Genomic DNA, 12,587 nt, shown 5'->3' with positions numbered 1-12,587 from the left:
GGCGACAGTGCGGAACTGTATCGAACGCCTTCCGGAAGTCAAGAAAAATAGCATCTACCTGGGAGCCTGTATCTAATATTTTCTGGGTCTCATGAACAAATAAGGCGAGTTGGGTCTCACACGATCGCTGTTTCCGGAATCCATGTTGATTCCTACATAGTAGATTCTGGGTTTCCAGAAATGACATGATACGCGAGCAAAAAACATGTTCTAAAATTCTACAAGAGATCGACGTAAGAGATATAGGTCTATAGTTTTGCGCATCTGCTCGACGACCCTTCTTGAAGACTGGGACTATCTGTGCTCTTTTCCAATCATTTGGAACCCTCCGTTCCTCTAGAGACTTGCGGTACACGGCTGTTAGAAGGGGGGCAAGTTCTTTCGCGTACTCTGTGTAGAATCGAATTGGTATCCCGTCAGGTCCAGTGGACTTTCCTCTATTGAGTGATTCCAGTTGCTTTTCTATTCCTTGGACACTTATTTCGATGTCAGCCATTTTTTCGTTTGTGCGAGGATTTAGAGAAGGAACTGCAGTGCGGTCTTCCTCTGTGAAACAGCTTTGGAAAAAGGTGTTTAGTATTTCAGCTTTACGCGTGTCATCCTCTGTTTCAATGCCATCATCATCCCGTAGTGTCTGGATATGCTGTTTCGAGCCACTTACTGATTTAACGTAAGACCAGAACTTCCTAGGATTTTCTGTCAAGTCGGTACATAGAATTTTACTTTCGAATTCAATGAACGCTTCACGCATAGCCCTCCTTACGCTAACTTTGACATCGTTTAGCTTCTGTTTGTCTGAGAGGTTTTGGCTGCGTTTAAACTTGGAGTGGAGCTCTCTTTGCTTTCGCAGTAGTTTCCTAACTTTGTTGTTGTACCACGGTGGGTTTTTCCCGTCCCTCACAGTTTTACTCGGCACGTACCTGTCTAAAACGCATTTTACGATTAAGTTGTGAAATACAAAAGCTTTAACTGTGCTGTTACTAGGGACAGGAAAAACTCATTTTATTGTATGCCCAAATTCAGTGTTATTTTTTGGCAAATTTGGTTTATTTATTTATTTATTTATTGCCAGATTCAGATTTTTTCCAGATTTGTTGCTATTTTTGCCAGTTTCGGTTGTTATTCACCAAAATTTGGTGTATTTTTTTCCAATTTCGGAGTTCTTACAAATTTGGTGTAGTTTTGCCCGTTTGGTGTAGTTTTGCCCGTTTGGTGTAGTTTTGCCCGTTTGGTGTAGTTTTGCCCGTTTGGTGTCGTTTTGCCCGTTTGGTGTCGTTTTGCCCGTTTGGTGTCGTTTTGCCCGTTTGGTGTCGTTTTGCCCGTTTGGTGTCGTTTTGCCAGTTTGGTGTAGTTTTTGCTGATTAATTTGTTTTGGCAGTTGTGTATTGCATTTATCAATTTTCTGTTTTCTATAAAGTTTGGTGTTGTTTTTTTTTGCACAATTTGGTGTTGTTTTTTGCACAATTTGGTGCTTTTTTTTAATATTTATATCTCCCCACCCCCCTGCCTCCGATGTTTTCTGCCTGATTCAGTGCTATGTTTGTCATCACAAAGAAGTTCGTTATGCAGTAACTGTCATTTTAAGGTTATACATGAACCTCTGCCTTCAGGAGACTGGAAGTCAAAATGCAGTTTTAGCTATCAATAACTGTCAGTTACGAATAGTAGCGAACTGATATCCTCAGATTTAAAATATTTGTTTACGGCAAAATTACAAATTTTGCAACATCTCACAGAAACGCTGCTAATTTCACATTATTTCTTGTGTTATCATTTCTACGACATTTGCTTATCCCTAGCTATTGCAAATACTCCACCAGCAGCAGCAGCACGGACAACATCTAGTTGATAGCTAACTTTGTCATAAACCTTCCACAGTTTATCTGCTTTTACAGAAGTTATTCTGGCTGTTATTCTGTTGTTCTTGGAGGTCAACAGTGCAGGGCAGTGTCTCCAGGTCCCATGCAATCTATCGAGCATTGAGGCAGAGTCTCACTGCAACACTGATGTACATTGCTGTTTCCTATTTGAAAATGAAGTCGTTGGAACCCTCCTGAAGTTTGGGGAAAAAGCCAGTTGTGCAGCATTTGAATATAGCTCGTTCCATTCACTGCGTTTTCTTCAAAATAGACTTTACAAGAAATGGCACAAAAAATGTTCACTTTCAGTGAGTCTCTTTCATGCTCAGTAATGTCATGGGAATTCTGCAGTCCTCATATGTGCACGTTACGTCAGTTTACTTTACCGCCAACATAAAATATTGTTTCAGCACTGGAAGTTAACCATGGTAAAAATTTATTATCTTCAGTGTCCTCGAACAGAACATTGCTGAAGTCAACATGTTTCCTTTTATCAGCAGTCTGAAGAGCTTGCACTAATTGTAGTCTGTGTAGTTTGTAGACCAAACAACACCATAACACTCACCAGACAGTCATACGAAGCATTGCTAGTACTCTACTTGCACAGCGAGTAGACTTGGACTCGTCTCAAACGTTCGCGGAATTCTTTCCACCATGTCAAGAAAGTTGTGAGGTTGACCTGGACTCTTACCTTTGCATTAGCAGCCTCTTTCTTCAAATAAGTGATACCCACGACAAATGTTTTGACTGCAGACAGAGTATTGATAAAACACCCACAAAAAGCGTGCTAGATCGAAATGGCTGACTCTCCCTTTCCAAACTGCAACACACACAACACCTTCTGTTGAGCATATGTCATGTTACTTCTGACTGCAAACTTGGAAGATACGTTGACTGACATCTAATAGTAGTTCTTTGAAACGCAAAGCCAGATACATTCAAACTACACACATTTCCTGGCTGGCACATGCCATGTTTCGTAATTATTACTGTCCAAAATCAAATCATTCTTTTTGTTATCGACTGTACTTCTGCAACTCAGAAACTTACCATAAAAGATATGTTAAAGTTAATAAAACTTAAGTTTGTAGCATTTGTAGATTTAGACGAAACTTCCAACAATGTCAGCTGCAATAAACTAGAAATTCTGAAGGTATTGGGAATAAAACATGGGGAGGTAAAGGCTACCTACAGCTTACACAGAAATCGGACTGCAGTTATATAAGTATTCAGTGGCATGAAAAGAATGCCAGTCAAGAAGGGAGTCCGGCAAGGTTGTAGGTTATCTGTGATGTTGTTCGTTTTGTACGTCAAATGAGCTGTAAAGGAATTGCGGAAAGATTTAAAAAGGGGATTAAATTTTGAGGAGTAGAAATAATAACTGAGTTTGTGTGGCCATCCTCTACCTACCGTGTATTTTGTAAATAAAAACCGCCTTCTCTTGCTGCACTATAATTTATTTCTCTAAGGCATCTTCAATGGTATCATACTTTTGGATTATCAGTCAGTTCACATCAGGTTTTTTTGTAAATATGTAATTACTTACAGTTTGTTGGCTTCTGCGTTTCCTCTCATCTGGTCCAGAAGTTGCACTGTTACTGCTTTGCCACCAGTTATAGGTATTTGTTCGAAAACTGTGCTTTTAAATATCTGTAAGTAATTACTTATTTTATTGTTGGATTCAAATTAATGATATCAATATAATAGAGGGAAACATTCCACGTGGGAAAAATTATATATAAAAACAAAGATGAGGTGACTTACCGAACGAAAGCGCTGGCAGGTCGATAGACACACAAACAAACACAAACATACACACAAAATTCAAGCTTTCGCAACAAACTGTTGCCTCATCAGGAAAGAGGGAAGGAGAGGGAAAGACAAAAGGAAGTGGGTTTTAAGGGAGAGGGTAAGGAGTCATTCCAATCCCGGGAGCGGAAAGACTTACCTTAGGGGGAAAAAAGGACGGGTATACACTCGCGCACACACACACATATCCATCCACACATACAGACACAAGCAGACATCATGTCTGCTTGTGTCTGTATGTGTGGATGGATATGTGTGTGTGTGCGCGAGTGTATACCCGTTCTTTTTTCCCCCTAAGGTAAGTCTTTCCGCTCCCGGGATTGGAATGACTCCTTACCCTCTCCCTTAAAACCCACTTCCTTTCGTCTTTCCCTCTCCTTCCCTCTTTCCTGATGAGGCAACAGTTTGTTGCGAAAGCTTGAATTTTGTGTGTATGTTTGTGTTTGTTTGTGTGTCTATCGACCTGCCAGCGCTTTCGTTCGGTAAGTCACCTCATCTTTGTTTTTATATATAATTACTTATTTACATGAAAATGCAGTGTGAACTGTTTGGTAATCATAACTGTATTGCACGCCCTATTGAAGATGCCTTACAGTTAAAAAAAGGACAGTGCAGCAAGAAAAGGTGGGTTTCATTTACAAAACAAATAACTTTGAGGGTTGCCGATGGTACTATAAGAGACTACAAAGGAGTTGGGAGGTAATTTGAATGCAGTGGGCAGTGATTCAAAAAGGACAAATGTTGATAGAGCTAAAAGGAGCATAATGGAAATTATTTTAATTAAATCGGATTATGCCGAAGAAATCATATTAGGGCATTGAGACACTGGGAGTAGTAGATGAGTTTTTCTATTTGGACAATGGGCTAACTAAGATGGTGAAATAAGAAGAAAGTAAAGTGCAAGGTTGCATTGGCAAGAAAAGTATTTTTGAAAAATTGAAATTTGTTTACTTCAAATATAATTTAAATATTTAGTAAATCTTTTCCTGTAGCTATTTATCTACAGTGTAGCCTTGTATGGAGGTGAAACATGAACAGTAAAGCCATTGGCACGCGGGAGAGTTAGCTGACATAGACGTAGCGCTCTTGGTTGAGGTGTCACGGTACGGAACTGAGGATGGATTGGGAGAGGGTTCTTGTCTTGCTGTAAATGCTCTTCTTGAAAATTGACAGTTTTGTGAAACAAAGGAGGAAATAACATTAAATTCTATTAACTTACAAAACTTTTGTTGTATTTGAACACGTTTGCAAGAAAAGTTCTCGTACATGTATGGATACTGTATACATATATTAAAAAATATGTTGCTTTTAAGTAAATGTAGCATTCAAAGGCAAAAATCTTGTTCTTCATAAACCCTTACTTGATTCAAAACATAAATAATTTTTTTATTTTTTTACGAGAAACTAATAATTTATGAAGTGGGTTGCAAACGAAAAATTTGATTGCTCGTGTTGGAGTGCTGTAGAAACTTTGTTACCAGCTTTTAATCGGCTTCAGAACAAGATAACGACATTTACTTGAGACGAGAAGGAAAATTAATCCACAATTAAATGTCTAACAAATGGAATAAATCCTATTAAACTGACTTTAATTGTTGTTGTGAGAATAGATTAGAGCAGAAAGATCCATTGTGGAGACAGTACGAAGTTTGATAATTGGACTGAATTGTGATCGCAATCTTTTATTTGGAAAGTTGCAGGGGGGAAACAGTGACCCAGTTTGGCTGAGAACTGTGATGAGTGGGGGAAGGGGGGGAGTGTTGCACAGGCAGAAATTTTGTTTTGCAGCCAGCCATGGGATTGTATACTGCATACTTTGGCTTTTTGTGAACATCTGCAATTTTTAAACTGCAGTTTACTGGAATCCATTTGCGCCTGGAATTGAATTGACTTTAAAATTGGAGAAGTACTGAGCAGTAGCACACGTGTCAGCAGGAGGCACGAAATTAGACCGGTGCCAATGGCATACTTACATGCTTTGTGCAGGAATTTTGATGGTGCTCACCATGTGGTATGGTGAGACCAGTTTGGGGGGGGGGGGGGGGGGTGTCAGCTGCTGGTTCTACACAACCAATGAGAGAGCGGCCGGCAAATGATATGTTTGGAAGCAAGAGGCATTGTCACATCAGTATAGAGGCAAACTCTTCTATCTTCTCAGAAAAAAACTACTGTGTTCTCAGGTCACACAGTAATCACAGCCACAGATATTGCAACATATTCAGAAGAAACAGCCAAATGTTTGTGACGATGGAGGAGTAACTTTCACAGCTGTTCTGTTAGGATGGTGACGATGATGATTAAAAATAGTGATACCACAGACAACAGGCTAAGTAAAAAAGAGGGCAGTCAAGATAAAAATTGATGCAAGCAATTTCTTTTTGTTTAGTTTATTTCTTCTTGTATTATCAAAATGTAGACATTCAATGAATGATATAAACTTAAAATAGGTGTAATGTTAACTTTGTAAACTGATCTCTTGCATCCATAAAAGTTTATGATTTTGATTGGCCTCCATCTTATACTCTGGTAACTATGGTGAACACGTGAATGAAAGCCTTCTATGAAGAGGATTACATTGCAACTGATGCACAGATGCCGAAGCTGTCATATCATTTGTGTTGCATTATGTTTCATAAAGTGTTGTTTTCACACAGTCTGCCTCTTGCATATATAATGTTTCTTCCTCTCAAGACTACTTCTCATGAGCAAGTTCAATCAATTGTGGGTAAAGCCAGCAAATTTGTACATCAGTTTATAACTGCAATCTCTATCTTGATGTATTTTTATTGGTGATGTGTAAAAAAATACAGTCCTCTTTCTTTTATTAATATGAATATATTTTTTCACACAGGCTGCTCAGTTAAGCTAACTGAACTTTTTCCAGTGCCTCTCAAGAGGCTGAGAACAGTTAAGAAATTTCAAAAACTAATTCAGAAACTATATATCTAAGGCGTCACACAGTTCTCTCTATATATTTCTTTTGTGTGCACAGTAGATGCAACAGCGGCTAGTTTATACTACAGTAAAACCCCATTGTTATATTCCTGTGTTATACATTTTCCTGGCTTTTACATTCATTTTTGTCTATCCCAACAGAAGTCCCATTCTCTTAGTGTGATGGTTTCTTGTCATTAACAATTCTGTGTTGCAACATTCACTGCATTTTAAGTTTTCCTTGACGTTATCATGACCTTTAACATTGATTTTTATACAGATTTCGGTAAAAAGTGCGTCGTATTCCTGCTCAAAGTCAGCCTTGGAACAAATCAGAAAATGGAGACTATATGCAACGTTATTGATTGTGTAACGAAGCGTTAGCACAGTAAGCAAGATTTTTGTTGTCGGCGTGTTAGGTCACTGGTGCCTGTATTATAGGGTGCAGTATTTAGAAGGGTAGAAAAATATGCCGAGTCACTGCCTTAATGATAATCATGATTTGATGATAGTGACTGTAGTAGCAACCTTCTTTCTGGTCACTATTTTGTATTACAGCAGCTTTAATTTATTTTTACAGTCATTTACACAAATAAACACCACTTTTGAAGACAGCTGTCTCTATAATGGGCTTTCACAGATCGTCGTCGTCCGCATTTTCTCTGCCCGGGGACTGGGTGTTTGTGTTGTCCTCATCATTTCATAATCATCATCATCATCATTCATGACAGTGGCCAGATTGGATTGGGTAAATTGGACTGTGTAAAAATTGGGACTTTGTACGGGTGCTGATGACCATGCAGTTGCGTGCTCCACAAACCAAACATCATCACAAATAGATATTACTTCAATGTGAAATATGCTGGTGCGTACTAGACATGTAGTCTTAGGTTGGTACGATTTGATGTCAGACGTAAACCTCTCCCCTCGAAATGGTCCACAACATAAAGACAGTTTCCACCCTTTTTCTCACCCTGGGCATCCCTGAGCTGAGTGACCACCTTGTGAACAACAAGCTGTAGATTTTGTGCCCATTGTTCTCTGTCTATGAAGACTGCCAATTTTAGTGTTTTGACCGATATTATGTTTCCTTTTTTTATTGTAATTTTGTAATGATTATTAATAATAAGTCTCACAGTAGAACACAAACATGAAAGACTTTCGTTTCCATGTTTTGTTTACACCGTCGGACACAATCGGAATGAAGGGGAAATCCGTGTGCGTGTTTGCACGTGTCAGCATTTGGCAACTGCCTTTGTGACTGACGTTTTGTGTAGTGTGGAGAGACAAGTAGAACTAATTGCTGTTAGAAAGAAACAAAACAATTAATTGTTCAGATTTTTAAGCGGGCAAAATTTAATTTTCGCTTGTTGTTTCCTATGCTTTCTTGTAATTACACTTTCCTGCATTTTACGTTTTTTTAGGTTAGTCTACTGAAAGGTGTAAAAATGAGTTTTACCATACTTTTATTTGTGAATATCTTTACTCAGGTGGTGGTACAATATCTACAGGGTAGGTAATGTGTGTGAAGTTGTCGTTCTTTGTGTCACGAAGATGTTTGTCTGTTCCAGAACTCGCTGTTCCTCATGGTTAACCTGTGGTCTTCCATGAAAGTGAACTACCTACACTTATACACCCGGCTGGTCCCCAGCAGTGAGTGGCAGCTCTGCTACAGCAGGAGGTATGGACTGTTTCACCTCTCTCTCTCTCTCTCTCTCTCTCTCTCTCTTTTCTGTCCCACACAAGCCATCAGGTGATGTTTCTCTCAGGCTTCCTTTAATTTATGTCTACCGGTTTCGGTACTGTACGGCAGCTTGTTTTAAACAGTAGTTTTACTGACAACATGACTCGTGCACGTGATGTGATTTATATGTATTTGATGATGCTGGTGCTGATTCTGCATTTAACATTTGATGATGCCACTATGGCTGCCGTACACTAGGACTTTGTTTTTATGAGACAGATCTGATGATGGTCATTAAAGACCGAAACAGGTAATCTGTTAAACAGAAAAGATTGTGATCATAGACGTAAATTAAAGGAAACTTATTACATATACGGGTCACTGTGTTTTTTTGCGACGATGTTGCGGCTTGTGAAAGATGTTTCTCTCATTTTGTGGAGAAATTTTGAATTTTATTTATCTGGTGTTCAGGTTAAAGGAACCCAGACAAAAACTGCACGAGTGTGTTTCATTTTGTGCCCAATGTCAACAGGAAGAGCCACCTTTGTTCTCATTATAGACAAAATTTTGTGAAAATTGTACATTCCCGACTGACAGAGTGACTGTGATTGAGTGTGATATTCTGTTTGAAGGTATTTATTGGCAGTAATAGCAAATTACTGAGAATAATAGGCGTGTTTCAGTGAGTCTCAAAAGACCTCTCAAAATGTATATGAAACTCATTGTACCTGTACTTAACGAGAAATGGGATGTTAATAATTCTCTGGAAATTGTCTGCATATGAGAAGCCCTAAAAGTGAGATAATAGTTTAATGATAGTTAAATAAACTCTACATACAGGGGTCAGACAAGGAGGTGGTCTCTCACCACTTCTATTTAACATAGTCCTGGACAAAATTATCAAGCAGTCGGAAGAAAAAGTAAAAGAAATTCAGTTAGGAAGAACACGTGCAAACAAGACAATTATAAAATGCCTGGCATTTGCAGATGACTTGGCAATGCTCAGCAACAACAGAGAAAAAGCACAAGAAGCCGTGGAATATTTACATGAAATCTCTGCTAAAACGGGGCTGCAGATATCATACGAGAAAACACAGTATATGGAAAGGAAGAACAACAATATCGAAGTCGTGCACACAAAATACGGATTGGTGAACAGAGTGGAAAAATTAAAGTATATTGGAGAGTAATAAGAAATGGGAGGATCAAACAAGGCAGCCAATGCAGAACGAACAGAAAAACTTCAGAAAGTGTACAAACTCTCATGGATGCACTATAATAAAAGAAGTATCTCAAGACAGGTGAAACTAAAGCACTACAATACAGATGTACTAACAGAAGTTTTATGCATCAGAAATGGCCATAATCGGAGCATCAGACATCACAGAGACAGAAAAGATAGAATGTAAAATCCTTCGAAAATTTTTTGGCGCAGTGCGTAGAGATGGTATATACATGAAGAGGCCAACAAAAGACATATACAAACATTCAGACAGACTCACAGACATAATTAGAAAATATCAATTAACATTCTTTGGGCACATACACAGAATGCACAACACTGGACTCACAAAGGGGTTTTTTTGATGTGGTCAACAGCTCAATCAAAGAAACCAACTGGTTTTGTGAAATAGAAGAAGACCTAAAACAAGCATATGAAAGAGAGAAATACAAAAACAAAATTATTAACATGAAATTTAAAGTGAAAGAAAGGAAGAGACTAGGGAAAATATGAAAACAACTAAACAAACAAACAGTGCTGCTGTGTATGCTGAACCAGCTTCACAGACTTGTGACAGCTCCATGTTGTTTTATCAGTAGACATACTTGAATCCAGTAAGCTTGAAGTTTTCTGTCAGTAAGGAACATAAAATTGCAATTTTGGCATAGAGCATCAATTGAGATAAACCAGTAGAAGTTAATGTTTCTTACTTGCTTTACTAGTAAACCGCAACAATATATTGGAAATGTATTTATAATCACCAGGGAAAAGCAACCTTCTGGTTCTTAGAAGGCACACTTGCAATATGCACATGTGTATGTTTTGCATGTTGGTACAAAGATTTGTTAAAACTTTTCATTACCATTGTGACATTGTCTGTGCAATTTCAGTTCTACAACAGTCAGCCATATTTCAGTTGGATTCAGGATGTTCTGTAAGTGCTGAGATAGGTACTCTCACTATGTCTCTTTGCTTTGTGGTTATTTCGTCTGCTACTAATGGGTGACATCTAGTAAGATTAATGACATTTCAACATTATCCATTACAGCAAGTTTGCTTGTTAAATACACTCCTGGAAATGGAAAAAAGAACACATTGACACCGGTGTGTCAGACCCACCATACTTGCTCCGGACACTGCGAGAGGGCTGTACAAGCAATGATCACACGCACGGCACAGCGGACACACCAAGAACCGCGGTGTTGGCCGTCGAATGGCGCTAGCTGCGCAGCATTTGTGCACCGCCGCCGTCAGTGTCAGCCAGTTTGCCGTGGCATACGGAGCTCCATCGCAGTCTTTAACACTGGTAGCATGCCGCGACAGCGTGGACGTGAACCGTATGTGCAGTTGACGGACTTTGAGCGAGGGCGTATAGTGGGCATGCGGGAGGCCGGGTGGACGTATCGCCGAATTGCTCAACACGTGGGGCGTCAGGTCTCCACAGTACATCGATGTTGTCGCCAGTGGTCGGCGGAAGGTGCACGTGCCCGTCGACCTGGGACCGGACCGCAGCGACGCACGGATGCACGCCAAGACCGTAGGATCCTACGCAGTGCCATAGGGGACCGCACAGCCACTTCCCAGCAAATTAGGGACACTGTTGCTCCTGGGGTATCGGCGAGGACCATTCGCAACCGTCTCCATGAAGCTGGGCTACGGTCCCGCACACCGTTAGGCCGTCTTCCGCTCACGCCCCAACATCGTGCAGCCCGCCTCCAGTGGTGTCGCGGCAGGCGTGAATGGAGGGACGAATGGAGACGTGTCGTCTTCAGCGATGAGAGTCGCTTCTGCCTTGGTGCCAATGATGGTCGTATGCGTGTTTGGCGCCGTGCAGGTGAGCGCCACAATCAGGACTGCATACAACCGAGGCACACAGGGCCAACACCCGGCATCATGGTGTGGGGAGCGATCTCCTACACTGGCCGTACACCACTGGTGATTGTCGAGGGGACACTGAACAGTGCACGGTACATCCAAACCGTCATCGAACCCATCGTTCTACCATTCCTAGACCGGCAAGGTAACTTGCTGTTCCAACAGGACAATGCACGTCCGCATGTATCCCGTGCCACCCAACGTGCTCTAGAAGGTGTAAGTCAACTACCCTGGCCAGCAAGATCTCCGGATCTGTCCCCCATTGAGCATGTTTGGGACTGGATGAAGCGTCGTCTCACGCGGTCTGCACGTCCAGCACGAATGCTGGTCCAACTGAGGCGCCAGGTGGAAATGGCATGGCAAGCCGTTCCACAGGACTACATCCAGCATCTCTACGATCGTCTCCATGGGAGAATAGCAGCCTGCATTGCTGCGAAAGGTGGATATACACTGTACCAGTGCCGACATTGTGCATGCTCTGTTGCCTGTGTCTATGTGCCTGTGGTTCTGTCAGTGTGATCATGTGATGTATCTGACCCCAGGAATGTGTCAATAAAGTTTCCCCTTCCTGGGACAATGAATTCACGGTGTTCTTATTTCAATTTCCAGGAGTGTACATTCATGCAAAACATAGTAGCACATGAGAATGTTGACCACAATAATTGTATTTGCATATTAAGGAATCACAGCTGCCCTTTGGGATTCTAAAAGTGTTACTGCACGATTTTGTTTGGGATAGGGTGCAGCTGCTAATCATGGGAAGTGATGCTGCCAGCATGTCTGCCTTGTGCCGTGAGGCACTGCAGCCTCGGCGACAACAGGCTGCCATATCCACAGGTCCAGTTGTATAAAGCAGTTGATGTTAGATTGCTGTAAAACTATTTGCTCAGGACGTGTCAAAGTCGCAAATCACCGTCATATAAATGTTAAATCACACATAATTTACAGACCAAATCAAATTTAGGTGCAGTGGACAGTTCACAACCTAGTGACAATACAAATTGACAGAGTTCATTTTGCACAAATGCGAATTGAAGAGAACTAAATAATAAAAATATTGTTAGTAACTCTCCCACATTGCTGGACTTTGGAATAATTTTTTTATGTGTAGTGTTTGGTAAAGAAAATTGTCAGTGGTGGAAGTAACGAGTGCAGGTAACAATTGTTCCTGTAAGAGTTGTTGAAGGCAACTTGTAATTAGTGT

At 40.5% G+C, this 12,587-nt stretch overlaps 1 protein-coding gene across 2 annotated transcripts in view; it reads left to right on the top strand.

The window, feature by feature from the left end:
* LOC126424546 (uncharacterized) overlaps positions 1–12,587 on the top strand; it is a 176,078-nt gene that overhangs the window by 71,008 nt on the left and 92,483 nt on the right. For both annotated transcript variants that reach the window (XM_050087290.1, XM_050087289.1), the window contains exon 11: positions 8,174–8,283. In XM_050087290.1, the coding sequence (XP_049943247.1) occupies positions 8,174–8,283 (110 nt within the window). The remainder of the gene's footprint in view (positions 1–8,173; positions 8,284–12,587) is intronic.

Source organism: Schistocerca serialis, chromosome 10, assembly GCF_023864345.2.
Source record: "Schistocerca serialis cubense isolate TAMUIC-IGC-003099 chromosome 10, iqSchSeri2.2, whole genome shotgun sequence".
NCBI classification, from domain to species: domain Eukaryota; kingdom Metazoa; phylum Arthropoda; class Insecta; order Orthoptera; family Acrididae; genus Schistocerca; species Schistocerca serialis.
This window is presented reverse-complemented; position numbering and strand designations above follow the sequence as displayed.